This window comes from Thermobia domestica, chromosome 1, assembly GCF_964235325.1.
Source record: "Thermobia domestica chromosome 1, izTheDome1.hap1.1, whole genome shotgun sequence".
Classification (NCBI taxonomy): Eukaryota; Metazoa; Arthropoda; class Insecta; order Zygentoma; family Lepismatidae; genus Thermobia; species Thermobia domestica.
The window spans coordinates 229560758-229588581 of record NC_137454.1 but is presented as its reverse complement, the minus strand read 5'-3'; the positions used below and the strand labels follow the sequence as shown (position 1 = coordinate 229588581).

The following is a 27824-nucleotide window of genomic DNA, read 5'->3' as shown; positions in this document are numbered from 1 at the left end:
TTAATTGCAGATACTTGATGACTGTCCTGTACTCGATTTTTTCATTTTCACAACTTCTGCGATCTCACTCACTTCAAGAGCCTGTAAAAGACAAAAGTAATTACTTAGAACCAAGAGCTTGATACACATTAATATCAAAGATTGTAGTATTCTAATATGCATAATTATTTTATTCTATATTCCTATTTTCTATGTTAGGCACAAAACTTTTCAGTCAACCCAAGTACTTGTAAGATGTTTCTTGATCTAAATTTTCTGCGCATATGAAAGAAAGAGCCCATTGGGAATGAATGTAAGGAACCTTTGTAATGCACGCGGGCATGTTCTAGGTTTGTGTTTGTTTCATATCTTTTGTTATGCTTGATGACAAGTCAAATATAGTGAATACAATGCAATTATTTAAAATCCTTTTTCGTAAGTAAATCCTATGTTTAAGGAGAACTGGTGGTACATACAACGGTCACCCACGGGTGAATCTGTAAACGAACGTAAAAGAAAAAATCTTGAGAAAACAATATAGAGTATTATTCTGTCAATAGAATAATAGAAAGTTGGCATATAAACAAAAATATTAGTTCTTTTTATATGTTTATAACTAGCATATATCCTGAAAAGTATGAAAAATACTTGACAGTTTACACGTACGGATATACACTCATGGAAATGGAATTAACAAACGAAAACGAAAAATATATGAGAACGTGAACGCAATGGTGATTTCACTCAAGGAAGGAGAAGGTGGCCATAACACTTTAAGTCTGCAGATACAGAGTGAGTGTTTATTCTATACGCTTATTGGTAATCATGGATCACCTTCAAGTTGTCATTGATGATTATTATGGATACTATGTTGATTTATTGAACAAGATGTTTGAAGGAACTCCAGAAGTCATGCACCAAAGGCCATTAGGTTATAATAGCTTAATTAGACTAAAATCGTATTTCGGAGTGTTGACAGCAAGATAATTATCTCCGGAATGAATGCAGAGAGCTGTCACTATACCTGAAACTAATATTAGAGCAACCATACGAGATGAATTGAATCGTTCCAGTATATTTTTTCTGCTCAGAAATGAAAATTGTTTAGAAATGAAAATTGTCCATGCCATACAACTATAAGGCAAGAATTATTAAGAGTCCTTTGTATTTTATTTTCTCAGCACAAATGTAAAAGTTTCGCATTCAGAAAAACCTTAAGTGAGTAAACGAAAAACAATAGCCAGTTTCTATCCCGCCTCCTAATCATCAGTCACTATACGGAAAATCCTGTCTTAATGCCCTATCTGGGTAGAAATATTAATGAGAATCCAATATGTGTATATGACATTTTGCTAAATTCGTACATATCTGTACGCATCACCAGAATATATATGAATTTATTATTATTATTATTATTAAGTTATCTTTAGGTATAACAAAATCATATATCACCACAATATCCTCTACTTAGGAAAACAACTTTGGCTGGAACCCTAAGTAGATTGCAAGGACCTAAAAAGAATACACACATTATTCATTTAAGGACAAAAAGAATAATAAAAATAATAAAATTAAAAATTACGTATATGTTATGAAAAACAAGTCTATATAAAAATAGGCGAAATTACAAAACATTGCTCGTCATAACATACGTATACTTATATATGGCGTAAATTAAAAGTACAGGATAACTATAATGTCGCTAATATGTACTAAATCGCTGAACGAAGTTCGTAAAGTTCTCATGGGCTATTTTAGTCAATAACAGATAATGTTCGAGAGTGTAGGTCTTGCCACCAGTAAGACATACATAATACTTGGCATTACAATGTCATTTCAATTCTCAAAATAAACTGCTAAGAAATGGAGGAGAATAGTTTTCAAATGTATCTAACTTTGAAATCATAAAATGAAACAGTAGAACATCATTCCGGAAATGGGGAGCGTTTTTTTAAATAGTCTAAAACCTCCGTGAAAAGGAGTAAGAGTCTCAACAAGTCAAATCGAGAAAAAATATAGATACTGTGATCTGAATATACTAGAAAATTATGCAAGTTTTGTTACAAAATTGTTGCTGCTTAGTCTCTATAACAGATATATACGTATAATCTAACTTACAAGTATCTAACTTAAATTAACGTCTCTTTTACGCAGGTATAATGTCTACTCGTTTTTCTAGTTTACAACTAGTAACAAAACACTAATCCATTGATGCAAATAAGCAACAAAATTTTACTAGCCCAAAAGAAAAAGCTACTAGCCCACATTCCACAATAGAAATAATTTACTTACCTTCGGTATGATATCAAATACTCGCCCGGACCGATGAACCACTCGCCCCGGACGAGTGGTTATTTACATCCCTGCACTAATCCCAATGTTTTTATGTACGAGATATAAATAAGATTGCAACGTTTGTTTCATAGTATATCTCTGGATTAACTGCGGTTACAAAAGATTACATACGTACATGTATATTGAAATGTCCCACGTGGCGTTGTGTACTAGTTCTCTGGTGCCCCTCCTATTGTTTGCATCGGAACATTGGGAGTAATCTAACCCCAGGTCTCTAGTCTGCTTCGGCACTACGCCTTTCCTATCTCCTGGCTTAGCCTGCTTCGGGGCTCTGTCGGGAATCCCAACCTCATCCGCTTAACCTGCTTCGGGGCTCTGTGCCCACCTACCAACTCACTTTGTATCGGAGCTTTGGGTCCCTAACGCCACTCTGGTTAGCCTGCTTCGGGTCTCTGTAGAGATCCTGTCTGCGACTTCTCGGTCGAATGCTACCTTTATCTAACCCTGCAAACATAGAGAAATTATCTGTATAGTATTTTGTAAAATACTTTTTTATAGTGGAATTTTATAATAAAAGCCTTTAGTGGGAGTCGATTCCGAACGCTCTTTTTACTAACGCTCTACCTACAACCTACATGGGACAGAGTTTTACAATATGAAGTCCCCTTGATTCATGACATAATTACTGCAAATATTTTTTTCTTAGAGATGAACACTCTAATGAAATCAACATGAACGACCCATATACAAAATCGTGCTTAAAATGAGTAAAAATAGTTTTTTGGTCCAAATGTATTAGTGATTTAGAACATACATATATTTGTGGAAAACGAATAGCTTTATCTTTGATCTGTTAACAGTAATGACTTATCCTAAAATTTTGACTCGCATATGCAAAATGGTGAGTCACCTTGTTGTTGAAATAGCAAATAGCTTTCCATTGACTTGAAAACACTGCACTAAACTAAATTAAATTAGCCTTCACAACTAGTGTGAAATAAATATTCTAAGTTCGGGCCCGTTATGAACATTTATACAACCAGTTTTAATGCCTCTATTTAGCAAAAGAAAAACCAAACACGAAAATTGACATACTGATTACCTAGGCGATGGTTCTGACCTATAGGAGCAGATTGTTCAAATTACGTGAGTTACTCTTTTTATCAAAATATACGTGCACAAATATATGAGGAGAACACTACACTTACAAATATACATGAAATAAAGAAACCTATGTAGAGTTCACAAAACACTCTTTAGAGACGAAAGTGATCCTTGGAACACAAAAGAAAGATCGCCAGTTTTACAGAGGATAATTTAAGAAAATGAGTCTCTCGGAAAAAGTGGGATTTAAGTGGTAATGAACTTTATATAAAATGCTGATTACAAGTACAGGGAATAAATGTAGCAAAATTGTCAATGTCCAAAATCCTAGTCCGAAATGTAATTATGTCAAGACCATAGATAATTATTAATTATTGGTTTAATTTGTTTAGTTTAATTGTAGTATGGTCTTGAGTTTCAGGAGACCTAATTTACTCTTGTTTATCTCTAAAGAGATATGTGCAAAGAATACAGTATGTGTATACTTCAAATTGTATGAATTCTAGTCTATCAACAAGAGCTTGTAATGTTATGTAATAAATTTGTTAACATCCACACTTTTCTTCGGACAATGAGGACATCAAGAAAGTGACATTGTTTCGTGTCATCATGATTGAATTGAGGTTATGAGAATTTGGTTGAATAAGATCTTTTTAGATCTGGGACGCACGTGGACGAAAATCGGCCCGAGTGCTGAAACCGTATTACTGGATTGTCAGCAGTTTGAGTTGTATAAAAACCTTTTATTTTATTCAATGACATCATTATCAGAGGAGCATTATTAGAGGATCACTGTCAGAGGATCAATATTAGAGAAGTAGCATTTAAAGTTCTACAATTCGTCAAGTTAAAACATTATTAACTTCAAATACTAAGAGAACAGTCTAAGAAGTGTCAACGTTAAAATACAACCGACTGCTGTTACTGGTATACGATCATTCAGTGCTTGGTTCGACTAATCATCAACAACAGGTATGTGTCACAACCAAATTCTGTGCTAACCCAATTCGTTATACATGAGTTACACATTAAATTACACTTTCTTAAGTCTTCATTACACAAACAACACTTTACACATAAATGATTACTAGTTCTGTTAAAATACACATGTTTAAGTAGACATTGTTGTTATCATTTTAATGGGGCTCTGGTTGGCCCTCAATCAATGCAACCAGTGGTGGAGTATCCCCAAACTTACCTCTCATATAAATGCAAGTAGATATAGATTTGCTTCATGCAAATTAGATCAATCTGGGGAGCTCAGAGTGCTCTACATATTCAAGTTTTACTAAATTTTATCAAGAGCAACCCAGGTTGGCAATTATAAGAATCGAAGCGGAGAACATTCCAAATGCAAATGCGAAAAATCTTTCAAAATAAATATTTGAAAATTTCTTCAAATATCTTATTCAAGAGCTATCTTTAAGTTTGAAAATAAAAACGAAGAACAACAAGAAAACTAGCACATGAACAAAGTCCATTAAACACTATCTAAAGAAAAAGTCCGTTACCACAATAATATGCACAACGACTGAGGTGCAATAAACTGAAGCAGGATGAGAACGACCTGCTATCAGAGGCTACTGACGAATGTCTTATGCGCTAAATAGCATCTTACGGAGCTAGATACAGCAAACATTATCTCAAAATATCAAAACAAAGTATAACCTCAAGAGAATACTAAAATTGCAACTTTAGAATGTAAATGCTCGAAAGGGAGAAGATGAATCCGAAAAGGGATAATTGCAGATGGCTTATTGTCGATAAATTAATTACAGAACAATCAATAATAATACAGAAGGAAAATACTTTTAAAAATACTCTATTTCTATTCCAAAATGTGGATATGGAGAAGAAATGAGAAATTACTAAGAAAGTAAACACATTTTCTGATGAATTAGGGACTTTAATAAATGAATATGGTAAATAAAAAAAAAACTATCAAAATTGAAGTAGATTCTTTTTGACTGTGGAAAAGATCCGAAAAAGTGCATCCGCAATTCTATACTAAAACAAACACTAATAATTTATCCAATTATAAGTGCCTTCTCAGACCAGTAAACACATTTAAATAGTAACAGTTTGCGATGATTAGTTACAAACTGACTTAAATTACCAATTTTCGTGAAATGGGAAACGATATGATAAATCAATCGACCGGAAAAAGCCAATCAAAAATGACCTAAGAATCGCACTTAGGCATGAAGTGACACGAGAAGTGTATTTGGATATGCCCTAAAGATGCGCGAATGAGGACTAAGTCAGAAAATTCGTCAATACTATAATTTAAAAACAGTGTTGCGAAGCAAGCGCACAAAACAGATGGACGAAAATGTCTGAAAAGACCTCTACATGGCAAAAGGCGTTAAGGTTGAACAAAAACTGTGGGAGAGGTCCTAGAATACCCTGAAAAATGTTACTTCCACCAATAAAAGATAAGAATTCTGCTGAAATCGTTTCATTTGACATCCAGGTCAAAAGCAAGAAGAATAAATTCGTCAAAACTTTGAAAAGTAGACCAAAAGGAAAGAAGTGTGTTGGAACAACGTGAAGACAGATAGAAACGAATCAGACTGAAAAATCACCTGGATCTCCCCCCCCCTCACAAAGAATATTTCCATCATATTAGGAAGACACGTGTGAAAGAAGGCTAGACCTGAAAAATTCTGAAGAAACTGGGAAAACTGTAGTAATGGTTTACGCTATAGTCATAAAAAAGGGGGAGAGAGATGCGTCTACAACACTAGGCAAAAAATGTCTGGAATTGAGAGAGATTTGGTGTATGAAGAGAGAAGAGGTGAACTCGACTTTGCCATGTTATGCGTACAGAATCGAAGGAAAGATCCGAGAAAAAACCAAGGAACTTTCAAAATGGTGCGGGAAACGAGCGGAAAAAACTATTGTTTCATGGGTAGGTGAAAGTTTAAGATAAGCACACAAAGAAGACGGCGACTAGAAGAAAAGCCCTTTAAATTCAACCATATTCGAAAGCGAAGAATTTAGTGGCGGAACGAGAGAACAACCGCAAAGCGCTTCCACAATGTTGCGCAAAGAAGCAAGAAGAAATAGATCGATACTAAGAGGGTCTCGGGATTGAATCTCTGTCAAAAAGAAAGTTTCGGCGAATGATGGAAAGGCATGAAGGGTAAAATTCGAAAAGGCGTAAGCGAAAGGAAACTTATGTTTCTTGTTCACCTGTTCGTTCCAATCATAGGAGAAAATTGAATTAGACCGTAAGCCGCAAAGCACCCGATGTGCCTTCAGCATATTACGCGCACACATGGTTTCGAAAATGATGTATACTCACACTTTTGCGACTTTCCTATCTCTCCTGTCAATAAATGAGATGGTCATATCCATGTACACAAAACTATCTATAATTGTTATCTTTGTTTGCGGAAGGTGTGAATGAACATACATATTAATTGAGTTGTAAAAGATAGCAGATCTAATTAAAACAAACCCGAAACTCTTACGCAAGAGACATTTCATCTAGGAGTTGTCAGTAAAGTTCATATGAGGCATTGGATGGCAAATTGGCGTTTTAGACAGTTTGAGACTTTTATTAGAATCAATATTGAAAAATCGATCAAAAAGTACAAAGTTCTGTTGTGAATCCTTTATGTTGCTAAGGTGTGTTGCCAACTCGAAAAATGCAAAATGTCAGAATATATACACAGAGTTTCTGTATTTTTAGTGAAATAGCACATAATTGAGGGGTTGGAAGGAAAAGTAGTTCTGGTCATTTCTAGATATTGAGATACATGTTTAAGTAAATACAGAAAAGACTCTAGATTGTTATCCCTATATAACTAGACGTTTATCTGTGAAGACTCGTTATGTAGGTACAAGTTCATAAGTTCGTAGACTTACCCCTATTTACTCTATTAAACACATCAGTATTTAAATTAACTAGTAATATTGACTTACGCTACTTTGCCATCAAACCTCTTGTGTAACAGAACAATATGTTCACAGAAACAATGCACAGCAGTAAATGAACGTAAAAATAAGTCATAGAAACAAAATGGCAACATCAATGTAAACAGAAATATGAATAAGGGAGGCACACTGCAACATTAAGCATCATCATTACTGTCACAGTACACGTCATCATCATCATCTCCATACTGGTCACTGACCATTAAAGACGAAAAGTAGTGATGATGGATAGGTGGTATAAATGGTAACAAGTCAGCTACGTCCTTCTTTAGCTTGCTTATGGCTCGAGGCAGTTTGTAAAGTTGTTCTTGGCGAATGTTATCTGACTTACGTCACTTTGCCGTGCAGGGCCAACGTAATTCGAATTTACGACGTTCTTTGTGCTGCCATCTTTTATCCTATTTTTAACTCTGAGATACGCAACTTTGCTATCCAACAGGTTATGGTTTCAAGTCCACGGAAATGACAATCTCACTATTGAAAAACAAAAGATGAGTTACACCACTTTGTCATCAAACGCCTCATATATGGTATTTCAGCTCGAAGCGAAAGCTTATAATACAAGGTACTTCTTTCTCATGAAAGATGACTTTCTCTTAGAAGTGAATATTTTTTCTAGAAATATTGATCCAGATTCTTGAGATTCTGGGCTTGATGGCTAATGTATTTCTTTGTTTTTGTAGTCTGAAGTTCTTAGTATTTGGTATATTTCTGCTTCGTATATGTGTCTTGGTTGTGAACTCAAAGTAATTGATGTTACTACAGAATTATAATTTTTCTTTGAAATACTTAATATTATAATCATGAATACTGCCTTTAATAATAGCTGTCCGAGTGTCCGTCAGTCTAAACGCGAAAGCACTTACGAAACTCTTATTCCTCTAATCCATCTTCGATGTTTCTCTCATTGGGATGTAAAATGCTGCAGAATCAAACATATTATTATATATATATAACTTCCGATTGGCTGGGATAGCGTCTATTTCCACGAGTGACGGTTGCCTTAGTATTTTCTTATTGCTAAAAAGAAAACAAACAGCGGACGTTCCACAAAGCATATTTCACTTGTAAGCAATTTCTCGACCTAAAGATTCTGTACATCAAAAATAGACTCCGTTGGAAATGGTTGTAACCATGTATGCAGGCATGTTCTAGATCTGTGTTTGTGTCTTATCTGGTACTTGAAGACAAGACTAATTCATTGAATACAAGACCAATAATTCAAAATCCTTTTTTATAGGTAAATTGTTTCATAATTTTAGCGAGAACTGATGTTCCATACAACATATGCATTTACCTTCGTCCTTAAAGTATGTTTTCAAACTCACTGCCATTTAATAAAATGGCAGAGTTCGGGGATTATCTCAGGTTTGGGGACACCTGAAATTAGTAGTTGTCGTCTGGTGTGTTTCTTTTCTTATTAAACTGTGACTATATCTGTATTGATCATGAAGTACAAGATATATTGGTAGTATTTTAACCAAGAAAGAATGTTGACGAAAATGACTCAAAGTAGATATCATAGTGTTTAATGTAGTTTCGTTTTTTATACTTACATTAAATGAAATGAAGTATTTCACTTTTTCGTCCTACGATTTTGCCGTGTACAGGGGTAAAAGTGCGGGATAACGCGGGGATACGCTGTTCCCCACCTCCAAAAATATGTACGGCGTCCCCCAGTTCCTAAGAAATTACAATGGGCGGAGATAGGCAGGGGAAAGGCGTGACGTCATGCCGCTGGCTACCGTCCTCCTACCTTTTCAAATCCACTTTTACCCCTGGCTGTGTAGGCTAGAACAAACGAGGATGGTGTAAATAAATGAAATGCTAGAAAGAAGAAAACAGGGGGAAACGAAAGAATCCCAAGAAAACTCACGGACATAATGTTTATCAACCGTAAATCCCACTCACCACGAGCTGGGATCGAACCAGATATAATTAGCTTGATGTAATTTGCGAAAAACAAAAATGCTCGTAACGTAAGTAATAGATAAGTAATTGATTCTAAAATACAAATGAAGTAGAAAAGAAATTTTTAGAAACAACAAAGCTTAAAAGTCAGGTACGAACAGTGGAACAATATGCGGCATGAATGCTCGTGGTCAAGTTAAACTTAACATTGTTAACTTTTAATAATGTTATTCATTAAAACAATTGAATATAAACATAATACTTATTGTTGTTAAAACGCTTTAATATTTGAATATACTTAAACACATTAATTTGAAAATATACTATTTTCATTCCCAGACAGCATGCTTACTTGCCGCAAGCTTGCCTGTCGCTTTTATTTGATTTTATTTCGCTTTCGTTTGTAAAAATTAGCATACTTTTGCTTAGCGCAAGCTGTAGTGAGGACAACCCAAGCTTCACTTGCGAGATGCTTTTCTTTCAATTGAAGTAAAAAGCCAGGGCGCGTTTGATTTTCAGTTGTTCTCAGAAACCACGTGACGCTGACCTCTTAACTTTCGGCGACAAGGTAGTGTTTGCGTTGTTAGTCTTTTTAGCATTCACCTTGAATAAAGGACAAAATTTAATTATTCTTTTGAAAATTGTGTCGTCTAGTACTCTAATGGCACGTACCTTTAATGTTGCTCTTTATTTCCTCATATTTCGGTAACCATGAGGAATAAAGAATTGTGGTATTTATGTATAAAGCATAAATGTGAATATAGATGCAGATTCTAGCAGATTTGAGCCTACTTATTTCACGAAAGAATACAGATATTTTAATGTGACCTTAAAGTTTAACTTACAGTATAAACTTTATCTTAGTGCTGTGTTTAAAGTATAAACATTTTTCTGCGTTTGTATATAAAAAGGTAGAAATTTCAAGTACTCGCGGCTAATATAGCAAGATATTGGATATTGGCAAGAATCAACGTCACGTTGCTTGTCACAACAAAATCGTTATGGTTATTTTGATGTTTTGTACAAGCAGCTTGGAGTTATTGATGTTTTCACGGCTGTGCATTTGCTTAAATAATTGGAAAGGTGAGGGAACGTTTATATGTCATAGATGTTTTTGATGTGCTCAAGGATTGTAGCATGGATTTCTAACAGATTTATGTTTTATCTAAATTCTCTCCCCGCAAGCTTGTATATGGCTTGTTTATCCTGTCTTTCGCTTGCAATAAGCTTAATAAGGCTTGCCATTGATAAGATACGCTTACACTTGGCTTGCGTTAGAGATAATTTGACTCATATTTCACTTGTGAAGACAAGATTACTGCAAGCCTTGCCCTGATGTAACTAGCTTGCCACAAGCTTGCAGCAAGCAAATTTGCTTGCATAGTTGAAAGTAAATTGACCTCCAAAGGCAAGATTGCCGCAACCTTGCAACAAGTTTAAATTGCTGTCTGGGATTATAAATAACTGAAATAGGTGTTTTTCTTACGGGGAGCAAAAGACACATACATACAACATATTTGAAAGAACGAGTTCCTTCGTGGCTAAGCGGTTAGCGTATGCGCCTTTGGCGTGAGAGATCCGGGTTTGTTTCCCGGCCGGAGCTCATGTGGTTCGGATTCCACGTTAATCAGTAGGTTCTGTCTCATATATTCTCGCTGCTGAAAGCGATATTAAAATCAACTCAACTCGAAAGTAAAGAAATAAATAGTGAATTAAGGAAGAGCAACGCCGAAGACCTTTGTCAATGTCGCGAATTATATAAATCGCGACACTTTCGGCTTTGCTCCTTTGAAAAATAAATAAAAAAATAACGAAGAGCGTTACCCCTCTCAATATGAGTGAAATAAATGAGAAATAATGTCGCTTGAATGTCATTAAAACTCTCATCAATCAGCTTAACGGTCCCGAAAGCTAATTTGACACTAATAATTGTCATATCAGACATGTTACTTATTAGCCCACTCACGATGTTGGGAACAAAACCTAAACGATTTCGGTAATGTTACTGTTCACCTCAGCGACTTCGAAAATTTTGAATTTGACACTAATGTGTCGGGAGTTCCCTTGGGTATATGGTTAGCGTATGCATCTTGTGCGGAAGCCCTGGGTTCAATTCCTGCAAGAGATAATGTGGTTCGGATCTCCATTCAGCAGTAGGTCCGCGTCTCATATAGTTTCGGTGCGGAAATAAACACAAAACTCTAATCCACTACCACTAATATTCGTATTCCGATTATTTATTCTTTTGACCCCCGCATAAGCCCTAAACGGTAAATAGAAACGCGTTCGGCGTTGCTTTTAATTCCCAGACGAAATGACATAACTATTCTTGTCCAAACTTAGCCTTAAATGTCATCAGGACTGCCCCCAGGTAGTTTAACTATCCCGAAAGCTATGGAATCGACACTAATATTGGTAATTTTGGACAGTTATTTTTAATCCCCTCCTCTTATGTCAATGGAAGACTAAACTTGATCCTGAATGGCTTAGGGAGTGTCGCTATTTACCAGAGACCGCGAAAACTATGGCTTTGATACTAATATTCGTCGGGAGATCCCTCGTGGCCGTAAGATTAGTATACGCTTTTTCAGCGCGGGAGGATCGGAATGAAGTAACATGATTCGGATCCCCCGTTAGGGATTAGGTTCACATCTCATGCAGTCTCGCTGCTGAAAGGAACGCTAAACTTCAATTCACAACCACTAACATACGTTGTCCCGGGTATTTATCCTCTCCTTTTATGCATATGTTTTCATCCTTCCCCCAAAATCCGACTCACCAAACCCAAAATTGAAAGTAGGCGTTCGTACAAGGTTAGATCTGGTGAAGATATACGTGTGTAAAAATATTGTTGGCTGTAGGTCATTCTTTCCATGCGGAAAGCTGATGATAGATAGACATACAGAGATACGTTGTTTTATTCGATCTATTAATAAAAACAGATGCATATACGTGCATATGTTAACAATTATGAATTACGTTGACAGTCGTGAATATATATGTTGTTGTGTTTATTTTGTCTACAAATAATTTCAATACATATTTGCTGTTCGCCTAGAATTTTAACAATACATAATTTAGTAAGTGATTGTCAATATTTGGACTGAGAAAGTTCCTCCACAATAATCAAAATTAATTAAATCATTAAAAATGTGAAAATGAAACATTATGAAACTGCACGTCGTATTGTAATTGTACACACGACTCCGAAAGTGCATTACCTCTGCAATTCTCCTTTTCTTGGAATAGTAGGCAACCCAAAAAGCATGGTCGTTGGATTGGTTGAGAATTAGAAAGAGGTTAACCAACCCTTAATTTTGTTACAAATATATCAGTGTGGCAAACTGCAAATAACACAATAATATAAATTGCTAAGAATGAGGTTTTATTATTGCGAGGGAAATGGATGATATAAAAAGTTACAAAATGATCTTACTTAAGCAGTTCAAAGAAGATGAATGGCAAGAAATAGATATCAGAGGAAACCAGTTACTTTCCTTTATCAAAAAACTCCTATAAAATAAGATTACTAATATAAAGTTTAATATAAACGCTTAACAGCACAACAAAAACATCCACAGGAAACGGGAAGAGAGACAAACACAGACTAAGGGACACCATTCGCGTAGCAGAGTTGAGGGACTCCCATGCAAGATAAAGAGATGGGACTCTAGTTGTCAAGCCAGTTATTATTATTATTATTATTATTATTATTATTATTATTATTATTATTATTATTATTATTATTATTATTATTATTATTATTATTATTATTATTATTAATGGAAGACTCGCTTCCTTTCCAAATGTCTGGTTCTGCTAAAGAGCATGTCTGCATATAGCGGTCATGTGTGCACTTTTTGTCAATGAGCGGTCTCAAAAGCCAAAAGGGATGGAAATCTCCGAGAGAGAGGAACAAAAAACTTTCTTATGACAAATTCTAGGTCAAAGTTCGAAACACTTCCTTTTGACAGGTGCTTTTTTCTTTCATTTTTTCGGGAACAGAAAAGTTTCGGAGCCTAAAAAATTACAGTATATAATATTGCAAATTTACAAGTGAATTTATTTACATTGGAATTTGTGGTAAGAAGGAAATTGTCATTGGAAGACATTATTGTAAAAATTAAGTTTCATCATCCATCGCAAGTCTTAGGGGTCTCTTATGCCTCGCCTCTCCCCGAAGATCGATGTTGAAAATTTAGTTAAGTTGAGTTAATTTTGAGTTTAACGTCCTTTTCAGCAGCGAGACTATATGAAAGGGGACTTACTGATTAACGTAGAACCACATGAGCTCCCGTCGGGAATCGAACCCGGGACTCGCAAGCCGAAGGAGTCGTACGCTAACCGCAAAGCCACGAAGGAGCTCTATTGAAAATTTAGAATAAGGATATATCGATGTTGATATATTTGCGATTTCGAGAATTGATGTGTGTCAATATCGATATAGAGGATATAAATATATCGACATATCAGCCAGGCCTAGATCCGAGGTTTCATGCTTGAAATATACTCTAATCAATAATAAAATCTAGATATATTCTTTCATTCCGTACCCAAGGTTGAAGGGGAAGGGGGTGATAGTTTTCATTTTAAGTCAGATAGAAAATTGTTAAAAAAAGGTAGTTATACTTTCTCCTTAATAGAAAACTATTACTATTTATCTTTTATTTTGTTTCTGAATGTTATCAGAAATCAGCGACAGTACATGTATTTTACATTGTATATCAATATAGTCTATATAATTTTTCACAACTAAGCAAATCGGAAAATGAAATTCCTGTGATATTAAAGTGGAATGTTCTACAGCAGAATTCCAATTAAAGTCAGCAACAATATGAGCAGAATTCTAATTTCATGTATTAGTGTCAATAAATTGAAATGATAAAAATAAAAAAACGAGATTCATAAGTTGACGTAGAGACAAACTTAAACATATCTCAATGAAAAATTAAAACCAATAGCTATCTGTTACAGATAAGGAAGTGAGACAAACAGAGAAAAGGAGATAGCAGAAGAAAAAGAAAAGGGATCACATATAAAAATATTGGATTTAAATGGAGTAAAAGAGAACCTACCATTATAAAGTTCCGTTTCCAGAAATTCAACAGTAATGTAGAAATAACGTTTGTTTTGTTTTTTTTATTTTTGTCAGAACTCTTCGAATATACACGTAGAGGATGCTTGAAAAATTTATTAAGGTACTTTCAAAATGAATACCGAACTTGGTGGTCGAATTAAATACTCAATTTCCAGTGTAAATGAAAAGTTCCGAGAAATATCTAGGATCATACCAAAAGTTTAACACACATCCTGTCTTTCCGCGTACTTGGGTTGCAAATTCGGTAGTGTTCATTAAATGACAGATGTGAAATACATTAACGTAGCGTAGATCATACTTTTCATTAAAAGTCCAAATTGTATCATAATGAAAAGTTAGAAATGTTTAAAAGGAAAATTGGGTGTCGGTTCCTTATAGAAGTAGCAAATCTTGCATATTTCTCATTTCATACGTGGATAAAACAAATTGAATTATAGGATGGAAACCATTTTTTGTGTGAAATTAATATAAATAACATTTCTCTTGAAATGACCAGAAAGGGGGCATTTTCTAGTCATTTCTGAACATTTGTCTGTTCCGAACATCCACTCTCCATTTCACCTGTTGCGGATATAATGTTTTAATTCGCAACAATAGATTGAACACGCTAAATCTGAAACGGGTCATAGCAATGACACGGTGGCTCAACTGAGGCTCGGTAACCCATAGGAAAAAATACTTATTTCCTTGACATAGATTGTGTATTTGTGTGTGAGAGAGTGAAGATGCAAGACGTGATAAAGAAATGTCAAGAAAGATGGATAGAGAGAAAGAGAGAAGAATATAAATACGAAAACTACTTATCATGACTCTATGATGACGAACGCACACTCTGTTTATTTAAATTCTCGCCAGTGATGCTTTGTAACTTCAACCAACCTTTGTAGCGTTTTTTTTTAAAATTATACTACTTTATGGGGATTCGAACCGATATTTTTCATTTGGAAGTCTAGGACGGTACCAACACACCAACGCTTAGTCTACTCGAAAAGTATTTAACAAAGGGTATAGTGTTTCTTTCTAAGAACAATAACCTGAAAAGTGGATACTACAGACAAATTGTTTCGAATTGCCCTTTTAGGTTCTAATAATGTTAGGTTCTTCTCTTACTCTGTTTAAATCCAATATTTTTATATGTGCACCCTTTTCTTTTTCTTCCGCTACTTCCTTTCCTCTCTCTGTCTCACTTCTTTATCTCTAACGGATAGCTATTGGTTTTAATTTTTCATTGAGATATATTTTTCTCTCTACATCAACTTATGAATCTCGTTTTGTCTCACTTTTATCATTTCACTTTGTTGATACTAATATATGTATATTTTGAAATTGGAATTCTGCTCATATTGTTGCTGATTTCAATATGGGAAAGAGAAAAGGAAGAGAGAGAGGGGATCTCTTTACCAGACACGATTATGGGATAAGAAACTTTATATTAAATATCCTAGCTGCAAGGTGTTAATTGTTGCTTTTTTTAATGCGGGGTGTATAATTTCAGTAACTTACTATAAACAGAGTCAATCAGAAGTGTTTCTGTAACGAAGAAATAAAAACATAAAATGTGAAATCTCTTTTAACAAACTGCCGATATTTGCGAGTCGACAAAATTTACTATTTCCGAATCGACTAAGTCGAGATCCTGGTAGCCAGAATTAGCCCAGGATAGGGGATTTATATTTTTTAAAAAACGACCATCACAGGAAAATGCAGAAATATTTTAGGGAGAGAGGAAAAAATTAAATCTCTCATTTCTACTTCTATTAGTCTTGTAGTTCTGAATCTATGAAAATTACTGAAAGAAAAAGAACAATGAATTATGATTAATTTGTAGAACATTCCACTTTAATATCAGAGGGATTTTATCCTTCAATTTTCTTAGTTCTGAAAATTACAGAGTATAGTGCCATACCATGTAAAGTATGTGTACTGTCGCTGATTTCTGATAACAATCAGGAACAGAGGTAAAAGATAAATTATAGTAATAGTTTTATATTAAGGGGGAACTATATCTACTTTTATTTTAACAAATATTTTTGGCTTAAAATGTTTGTTCGGGTTCACCCCTTCCCCCTCAGCTTAAGTACGGAAATAAAAAAAAACACATTTAGATATTGATTGTTGATTCAAATATATTGCATATCCTAAATTTTCGATATCAATCTTCGGAGGGGGAGCTTGTATTAGGGTACCCTAAGACTTGCGACAAATGAAGTAATAAAACTTAATTTGCACAATAATGTCTTCCAATGACAACTTTTTTAAAATACAATTCGCAATGGAAATATATTACATGCAAATTAGCAATATTATATAATGTAATTTCATAAGCGCCAAAACTTTTCTGTTTCCGAAAAAAAGAAAGAAAAAAGCAGATGTCAAAAGGAAGTGTTTCGAACTTTGACCTAGAATTTATCATAAGGAAGTTTTTTTGTTCCTCTCTCTCAGAAATTTTCATTCCTTTTGACTTTTGTGACCGCAGTTCACACATGACCGCTATATGAAGACATGCTCTAAGAGAGAGTCAGAGATTTTGAAATGGAAACAAAAAATGAAAATGAAATGAAATCTTTGAGTTTTACGTCCCACGGTTATGCCGGTTAGGCTAATGGAGACGGTGATTATGAGAAATGAATGAAATGGTGGAATGAAGAAAGTGGGAGGAAACGGGAGAACCCCGAGAAAAGCCACGCACACGGTGTTTGTCCACCACAAAGTTCACTTGGCGGGAGCAGGGTTTGAACCCGGGACCTCATGCACCAGAGGGAAATGGAAACAAGTTTTCAATAATAATAATAATAATAATAATAATAATAATAATAATAATAATAATAATAATAATAATAATAATAATAATAATAATAATTATTATTATTATTATTATTATTATTATTATTATTATTATTATTATTATTATAACAATTGGATTTGCAACTAGGGTTGCATCTCTTTATCTTGCATGGGAGGCCCGAAAATCTGCTACGTCAATGGTGTCCCTTAGTCCGTTTTTGCCTCTCTGTTTCTTGTAAATGTTTCTTGTAAATGTTTATATTAGACCTTTACATTATACAACGTTTTCTTCTTTTTTACAAGTTTTGTTTAAAAGGAAAAAAACTGCTTTCCTCTGATATCTATTTCTTACCACTCATCTTGTTTGAACTGCTTAAGTAAGATCATTTTGTAGCTTTTCATGTCATCCATTTCCCTCACAATAATAAAACCGTCATTCTTAACAACTAATTTTATTGTGCTATTCACAGTCTGCCACACTGATATATTTGTCACAAAATTGAGGTTTCGTCCAACGTCTTACAATTCTCAACCAACCCGTGCTTTTTGGGTTGCTTACTATTGCAGGAAAAGGAGAAGTGCAGGTGATAATGCACTTTTGGAGTCGTCCATACAAGAGTCAAAAGAGTGTAATGTGACTTTGCGCATATATTGTGTTAATGTTAAGTGCATTATTTTGAGATCTCAAGGGGGGATTGTGCTGCCTCTTAAGTTTAAGAAACAACCTGTGCTTTGGTGCATATTTTCGATCGTTCCGCTATCAAAAAATTCGAAAGAACAGATGTGTGCATGTTTAAATTATCTTTGTTTCTTTAATGTTATTCGTTTATTCGTGCTGTAGTTTGAAGTAGTAGTTTTCTGTGAGAAGTAGTACTTTATCATGAACAGTTTTGGTTAATGGTATTTTAAGATTTCTAGTGTAGTTCTAGTCTAGTGTAGTCTAATAATAAAAAGAAATTACCAAATGAGAAATTACTATTTTATTTGGCTTTTCAGGATGAAGCACTATCCAATAAAACTGTGTACGATTGGTTTTTCGAATTCCAGTTTTGTAGGACATTAGTAGGGTGGGGACACTTGGGGCTGTTTTTTTTCCTACTGCGCATGCGCAAACCCTGGACGCTGATTGGCTGGCGCAGGTCACGTGACCCGGCCACGCCCCTTGACGCTGATTGGCTGGCCACGCCCCCCGACCACGCCCCTTCACGCTGATTGGTCGGTGCAGGCCACGCCCCCGGCCACGCCCCTTGACGCTGATTGGTCGGCGCAGGCCACGCCCCCTGACGCTGATTGGCTGACACCGACCACGACCCCGGTCACGCTCTTTTACGACCTCCTATCTACTGCGCTGACTGGCCGGCAGCGGACCCGCCCCGTTCACACTGATTGGCTGGCGCGGGACCCCCGCCGATTGGCTGGCACCGGACCCTCCCTCTTTACGCTGATTGGTCGGCCACGCGCACGGTCTGCGCAGATCGGCCGGCGCCGCACACCACACACCTGCCACATGCCATATAAGATCCGTTCCCTTTTATGAGCACTTTACGAACACATAGCAGAGCAAATATAGCATTCTTCATCCACCTATTTAACATAGCACATATTACATAGAGACTCGTTCCCTTTTATGAACACTTTACAACCACATAGCAGAGCAGATATCACATTCTTCATCCTAGCGCATAGCAGAGTATGGATTATTTTCTTTTACGGGGTAGCAACACCCCCAACCCTCCTCCTTTCTCATCCAGGGCTTGGGACCGGCAATGGCGGAGTTTAAAAAAAATAATACCATCATACTCTCATAAATGAATAAAGCATAATATCATTAGCATCAATATTGGTGAGTGAGAATTTGTTTAAGAAATCGTGCAGTGAATAACCAGATGCACGACATGCTAGATATAGAAAACAGTAATGTCCACAAAATCGAGATAAATCACCTTGAATACGTCTATTATTCCATGTATAATACAGACAGTTTCGTTTTAAAAACCTTATATGATGTTGTATATAGGGAGGTATACCATAGCTATCGAAATACTCTCCCACACGCATATTAGATATATAAACAGCAACCCAATGTTCACCAGGCTTATCACTAGAATCAGTATTTATAATTATGGCGGCTGGAAATGTATGAATAAACAAAGGTAACTCATCGGCGGCATACACCCCAATAAAATGATCTTTAGGCAAATTTTGTTGTAATGCTTCATAAAGCTCAATTGTATTTAACATCTTTAATTAATATATACTTTTCTCTGGAAATCAATTTCTAATTCTGAAGAGAATTCAGCATAAATAATTGCTGTTACAGGAGATGACAGTGCTTCTTTAAAATGAACCTCTACGCGTACACTTCCTTGCCGTTGTGGGCTAGTATGAAATCCGGCACTAGCACTAGAATCGGGAGTTAAATCAAACACCAGTAGAGTATAACCATTAGGATATTCGGCTAGTGAAATATTATTACCTTGATTAGAATAATAAATACCTGAACCTGTAAATAACGTGGAATATGCTTGTATATATAGCTTATTATCAAAATCAGGTTGTAGTGGTTTGGAAGGCACAGGCGTTCCATCAACATACAGTGTAAAAAATGACATATTAAAATGCTGAAAATTGAACGGATTTGTCTGATAAGTACCATTAAAAGCAGTATTAGTAACAAAACCAATAATAATACGTTTAGGCACTAGGCCTGAAAATAGATCTGGAAGTGTACTATCCATAATTCCTTGTGGCAGCGTTTCAGTCTTCACTTGCACTTTTGTTATAGGATATTTTACTCTAAATTTAGGATTTTGTAATACTTTATTATGCGCTATTTTAACTGCCGGTGATACATCAACCTTTTTCACAAGCAATGTTGCATCTGTAATTACAACTTTTCCATCAGCGTCTGCGTCACCCATTAGACAGAATGTAGGTTTAGCTGGAATTAGTTTAATGCGTAGTTGTACACCATTCAGTAAAAATTTCTCCTGATTAAATATATCAGCATGAATATAACCCAATAATTCAAATGACTGACTTAAAGTAGTGAGAAGAAAACGTTGTTTAAATCCTACATTAGCATCGGCCACACTGTCCATATGTCCTGCAGTATCTTTAAACCACATTGATGTTTGAAGATGCGTTGATTTAGCTTCAGCATTATAATTTAGTAGTTTTTCAATATACGATCGATATGGATATGTGTGTGAAGAGTAGGAAATAAGTTGATTATTTAAATATAATTGCAATTCACTGAACATTGCATTGAGAAAATCATTTACAGGGCCGATTTTCTTATCGGCAGAAGTTAAATTAGAACCATCTGATTTAGTAATTTTACCTTTAATATAAAACATTGTGTGCGATAAGTCAATATAGTCATCCCCATGACCGGGGACAACAAATTCTATTGGTGCATTATCAGCTATCGAAGCCACAGGCTTATATGGAACTATTTTATTACCTATAATACTGGTTTGAGTGGGTAAACCAGCAAATAAATCTAATTCTGATTTCATACACTCACACTGCATTTTCTCTCTTTTCTCTCTATTAATATTCACACATGGTAAAATTTATAATACCGTATTACGTTTGCGAAAATGTAATTTTACACATACACTGCCATGTTGGAAAGGAAGCGGATTACCTGTACTATCTCTTAAATCAATAATAATTTGATCAAATTGTTTACGTTGCACGGGGACATAGTGAGGATTGTCAAAAATATGTACATTATTAATACCATACTCTGTAATATTTGTATTTATAATACGTAACAATGGAGCTACTGTGTCACCCACCATTTGTGGTTCTACAATATCACTGTAAATATACATAAGTGTAGGTAGCGATTTCTGTAAATCAGGTGGATAACGAGCATGATGCACAACTGCAATATCTTCTTGTTGTATGTGATCAAAACCTAGTATTCTGGCTAGTTCAGGAGATAGACGTACTTCTATACGCCTCTCTTGATCTTTTATTACTCTACTGACTTCAATTCGTTTTACTGATGCTTTAACTTTTAATTGTAAATTTAATATATCACTTTTATGATTAATTTGAGATAGAATATCATCGACATTATAATAGTGTCCTGGTAAGATTTTAGTTATGTTCCAGCTTTCTGTATTCATGAGGCGGTAATAAATATTATTAGTATATTTGGAAACATTCTGAAATGAATTTGTATAATGTACTTCAACAACTGCCGTCTCCCACTCACCTTTCTCTAGCACCAATGGATGATATAATTTGGTAGTATAACATGACAAAGTATTTTGTGGAAAATACTCCATAGAACTGTTACTCGGTAGTGTAAGATAAAAGCTAGTCTGTCCCATATTAATCAAAAATATCACTCTTCCTTTTCTTTGTACCACCAGTCGTCTTTGCAAAATGAACTTTTCTCCGTTTTCTTCTTCCAGATCCTACCAACACTTGATTTATTTTATTTTGAGCTTTAGTTTTTAAATTATTTTTAGCTTCTTGCCAACGTGATGTTAAAGCTTCGTCAATAGGTCTATTATCACCTAATACATCTCCTGCTACATTAATTCCTGTACGTAACAATTCTTTACCAACAGTTTTTGCTCCTTGTTTAATTAACGGAAATACGCTTCGAAATAAACCACCTAAAAAACTTCCAATACCATAACCTTCTTGATATGGTGCACCTCTATACACGTTATAACCACCTCCTGCTTGGTGAGTATAGTATTTAAAGTATGGATCATTCATTATTATTATTTTTTCCTATATACACAAATATAACAGTCGTTTATAATATTGTATTGCGGCTAAATGTTTTTTAAATATGACACAGGAATCCATGAATTAAAGGAAGGGGGATATCCCCGCCAACGAACAAGTACACGTTTAGCTTTAACTTCTAAAATTTCGTCTATTTCATAAACTTTAGGCAGAGGCACTCCTTGTAATTCCTCCTCGTAAAATGTACCTTCAATTACTTCACCATTTAAGTCCTCCAACACATAAACCACTTTCTTTTCCTTATGTATCACCTGTTTTATTTTAAATATTTCTACAGTCCACTTTTCCTTGTACCCTTTTTCAAAATGCCGTTTTGCTTTAGTAATGCGCACAGTATCACCTTTTTTATATTTTGCAATGTTAGTATGTGGCATTGGTTTTATTAATTTATTCCAAACTTGTTGAAAAGTGTCCTGGTTCACACTGGCGGGTGGTAATTGATGAGCTCTATGTGGTCTAGAATTATATGCCTGAACAAGTTTCGATAGCACATCTATGTATCGGTAAGTCTTCTTGGCTGTAAAATATTTCCACATTCGTTCTTTAAGAGTTCGATTAAAACGTTCCACCACACTTGCTTTAATATCGGCGTTTTGTGTTGTGAAGAATTTAATATTTTGCTTTTTTAAGTATAACTGAAATGGTCTATTAACAAACTCTGTACCTTTATCTGTTTGTAGACGTAAGGGTCTACGACGTGTAGATGCAAATATTTGCTTAAATGCTTTTATAATGTTTTCACCAGTTTTTGTACGTACAGGCACAGCCCAGGCATAACGACTAAACAAATCAATCACTGTTAAAATATACCTATTACCATCATTATACTTCTGCAGACTGTGCATATCGTTTAAATCAGCTTGCCACTGATCGTCGATATTGAACACTAAATAGGGATTACGTGGAAACTTTTTACGTACTGACTTATGCAGAGTATAAGCCGACTGTTCTTTTACCCACTGTTGCACTTTGTGTAAAGGAATAGATTTCTTCACAGCTCTCCATAATGACGTTGCAGTTGAAAACGAGGCAGGGTGTGAAGGGTTATAATAAATAGCGGCCAGCTTCTTCATATTTTATAATCACACCATCTGTTGACAACTTTACGTTTACGTGGTGGCTCCTCCTCCTCCTCCTCTTCTTCTTCCTGTTTTGGATCAGCAGCAGCAGCAGATGATGATGATGTCAGCTTACGAATATATTCTATACGTTGTGGGTTGCCTATATACTCTAAAGGTATATTGGATTTTGCTAACAGTACAGCAAAGGGTTCCCAACCTGTAGGGGGAATATTTTTCTTGCGATACCTGACAAAATCTGCTATTAGATCTACTATATTAGCTCCAGGAATTAATTTATTATAAATATTAACATTACCACTGTCATCCCAATGAATGTTGGAATTTTGTTTTAATCTACGTAATAAAGGTCTTGCTTTACGCAGACAATTTTCGGGAAGAGTAGATAGTATTTCATCGTCCTCATCCTCCTCCTCCTCCTTCTTAGTACCAACACTAGTTGATGTTGTTGCAGTAGGTTTTTGCACAATGTGTAAATATTTTTGTAACACCTCTTTATAGCGTATCCATTTTTCTTCAACACTCATATTTTTATTATTTAAAATATTTTTCATCTCATCATCTAAATTAGATATAGTTTGATATTGGTGCAATTTTTCTGGTGCAATTAAAACAAGCTTTTGTGCATGCTGCATAATTATTTAATTAAAGTAGATAGTATACCTCCAATAATAGGTGCAAGCAAAGCAGTAAGAAACCCACCTTTTTGTACAATTATTCGTTTTTTCTTTTGTTTTAATGATGGACCTTTTTTCGCTAAATACCTCAATTCCTTTCTATACCTTTTTAATCTATTTTTCTCTTTTTTATTTAACGGAACATTTCCTTGTAATACGTTATAGGAACATTCACAAATAGAGCGAATTAATTCGGGATCAGCATTTTGTAAAATTGCTTGGCGTACTTTGGGTTTTGCCTTTGCTAAAAGTTTTAGTAAATGTGCACTCTCTTTGCTAATCATTTTTTTCTTTTTGTAGCTATTATATTAAAATTGAGTATTAAAACATATCAGTTATTGAGATTATTTTTTTTACCGGTACATAAACATAATTGTAAGAATCTGAGGGGAAAATTTTTGTTCGAACACGATGTTCGTCGGGAGTGCCCTGTTTTAAATCAAAAACCAAATAACTATGAGGATCTTGTGTTGCGTCCTGATAGGCTTCCTGTACAAATTTTGTGTTACCAGGATATAATTGGCGTGCTAGATAATTAATTTGAGCCTGGTCTCTGGGGTTTTTAAAACATATTATATAATGGCAATTTAATGATATGTCTCGCATACCTTTAGCTTGATGAAACAAATTTTGTGTTATAAAAATAACACTTAAATCTCGGTGGTGGCTACCTTTAGTAAAAAAGTCAACAATTCGTGTATCACATTCTCGCATTAAATCGTCAATAATTACCAGATGGGGGCCAGCTTGTGCTGGAAAATCATCTATTTTGGGGAGCCCTTCTTTAAATGTACAACCTGAGGATAGAGTTTCATACAGAGGTTGCCACTCACCATAACACCATACTATATTTTTCCATTTTTCGGCATAATGTTTTAAAAACTCTTTTACAAAATATGATTTACCACACCCCGTGGGGCCAGCTATAATACAAGTAAATGGGTGTTGAAACTCCATATTCTGATACACCTCAAAATAATTATGAATATAATAACATATTATTATTACGATTCAGACGGTAGATTGGTAGCAGTAGTAGTAGTAGTAAATTCAGGCATGTTTACAACTTTACATAATTGAGAACTAGTAATTATGGTCCGCTGAATGCACGGCAAATGAAGCTGGAGTTTTCGCCATGTACAAACACTGAAATTTACCTGACCATTACTATCGTCATCTGACGATTGAATAAAACACTGACGAATACCGTTAAGAGTATCTGACAATGATATTTTATAATTTTCACTAATGAAAAATTGTGTAGGCAATGAAGAATTTGTATCAGCATTAAAGTAGTTTTCAATATATGAATAATATGATAGAAAAGTATACCACTCATCAGGTGAAAGACGAATACGATCATAGTAATTATGTAAAATGATAATAACAGAAAATTCTCCCTCACCATCGTATGCTAGACCAACACATACCTCGATTTCATCGAAATAATTATAATAACGATTTAAAATTTGATTATCCATTTTTTTTTACTCTCTACTTAATTAAAAACTATCGTTTCTACTAATACTGTATTTACCCTATTCGATTTCTTTTATAACCGTAGGGAAGTGTATCAAAATTTTCTATTCGTATCCTTTTACTAGCAGTAACCTGATAGATTTTATGCGCCTCCGGCTTAGTAATCAATTTATAATCTTTAGTACGTACAATTTGTCGACCGAGAGGAACGCTAATAGAAGGCGAATTATTTAAAATCATATCTTTCATTTGTTCAAAGTTAACATATTTTAATGTTTTATTATTCAGTGTGATTCCCTTGATTTTACATACTGTCTTTGTTTTACCATTAAGAGTGTTAACAACAGAATAGCCGTAACATTTGGGACCACCAGCACAAAATTCTTCGATATATGCATCCGGACCATATTCCACCAACTCATTCTTCCATTCCCCTAAATGCACTCCTATTTTTAACTGTGGCTCACCAGGCGATTGAGTGTAAATAATACTATCGGTATCATAATATAACGCACGCTCGCCAAGTAAATCCAAATAACGAAATAACTCGAGGCGCGCGTGTGTCGTGGTGTATGCGGCGATTATCACGTTAATGTTTTTAGCAGGAGCAATAACGCTCTCATTAACACTCCAGTTGAGCACACGGAATTTGTCGCCGATTGGAATACACGAATTAACCTCAATATTCGGATTTGTTAATTTATCGAAATACTCCTCGGGAGTTTTAATGATAGCGATTTGCTCCATGTTTTCTCTTTGTGCGAACTTACCCCACAGGCTGTTTACTCCTAGCTTTGAAATTCGTTTCTTAGGTTTGTTGCGCATAATCTTTTCCCGGTCTAATCGGATACCCTCTTTCTCATAATACTCCTGTATGAACTGGTCTTTTTGTTGTTCGGTGACGCATCCTGCAGGCCAACCGTTACACTCAGTCTTGATCTTCATAAACAGGTTAATGTATTCCGTGAAAAGACCGCCCTCTTTCTTTTCAGCGTCATACATTACAACCTCATAGCTCCATACCTCATGTTTTTCTAGCACTCTATATCCTTTCTCGACAGCTACCCGCACTTCGTCTACAACCCACACTCCAGTCAAAGCTCTTTCCCATTCCGAATGGGTGCATTCTTCTTCTCCATTCAGAGTGTCCGCGCACGTTCGGCATAAGGGGAACAATAATTTTCCACCACTCCGATAGGGCAGCACCGGGTGGTAGAGATTGGTCGGGGGTAAAACCGAACATTTTATTATTCCCTCAAACGCTGAAATATCGGGACACTCGTCATCGCCCACATAAACTTTCGGATGACCCACAGGATATTTTTTCACCTTACAACAGTAAGGATAGAGGGAGATTATATCTGTATACATGATACGTTCTCCCTCTTTCGCCTTTCTGTAGAGTTTCACGTTGTCGACTCTACCGCCATACAGGGCATCCCGCGGGTGAATTGGGGCCTTTTTAGTCATGATGTGGTTTTTTACAAATATACTCACCGGTGGGTGTTCTTTTAAAAACTCGCTCCACCGGCATTCCCATATTTCATGGACTATATACCCCAGCTCTTTTAAACGATTAATTTTGTTTACACTACTTTCATAACGCATATTGAAAGTAGTGTACGCGTCATTATATATGGGGTTGTCACGGCCTGTGGGGTAACACTCCCGGCATCCGTGAAATAGACACCCTTGGTACTCCCAAACGTGTTCTTCACCATTATAGTGTGCATATCCATCCACTTTATAACCTCCTCTCACCACAACCTCTCGCCCGTTACCAGAATGCTGGATTCGTGTTTTCAATCTGTCGGCCTCGTACACGAGCCACTGAACGGCGCCGACAGATTGATTATCACGCCACCTGTAGCCACTATGTGGGATAATACCAATGGTGTCTTGTCGCAGGAACTTTTTTCGATACATTAAGTTGCACGCGCTGGCAATGCTTATAGTCTCGAGGAACGGGTTGACGCCCGATATAGCCTCAAACTCGTTCATGAATTTTACGCAAGCATTGCGCAGCACGTCCACATCGTTCATACAGTATTTTATAAGTTGTTCTTTTAAAATGAAACCCGTCTCTCCAAGTGTTCCCTTTTCCTCATTGTACCAACGCAAAAACTTCTCTTTCTGTTTCTTTTTCAAACCTCCCACATCGTAATACTCGATACCCGGTAAAGCACCCCTATACTCCTGATTAGCTTTTGCATTGAACAAATGAGGGAAATAACCCTTCGAGACGGGCAAATCGAACGCGTCGCCTAATTTGGCCAAAGGCATCGGCAGGAAATTTAGACTATCGATAAATTTTAAACATAAATACTCCATCGATAAAATTTTGCACCCCCGCATAATAATTCGCGGCGTCCACTCTTTATGAAGCATCATTGCGCGTAAAATAAAATGGGCGTCGTAGCCCTTTGCGTTATGGGCTACAACGACTATTTTATTTATTTCAGAACGCCTTTGTGCTAAATAGTCTAAAAATTCGCCGATGCATTTGTCCCCGTAAAATACATGTGTTCTATCACCGCATACACCACACCGTTCAGTCTCACTGTTTTTACAACAGTAGCACACCTGTTGGCTGACTAACAGGTTGGGCTCATGCTCAAAAATACCTCCGGCTATCTCTTTATCTTGGCGGCACTCAATGTCGTAAAACACTAATAGCCATTTCTGTGGGGTACGCAT

At 35.7% G+C, this 27824-nt stretch overlaps 1 protein-coding gene across 1 annotated transcript; it reads right to left on the bottom strand.

Annotated features, from left to right (window-relative positions):
- LOC145678940 (uncharacterized) lies at positions 1-27824 on the bottom strand. The gene is made up of 4 exons (XM_081749548.1): positions 26128-27824; positions 7252-7262; positions 2672-2778; positions 1-81 (listed from the first exon to the last, which is right to left on the bottom strand). Exons 1-4 carry the CDS (start codon positions 27822-27824, stop codon positions 1-3), a joined length of 1896 nt encoding a protein of 631 aa, XP_081605674.1.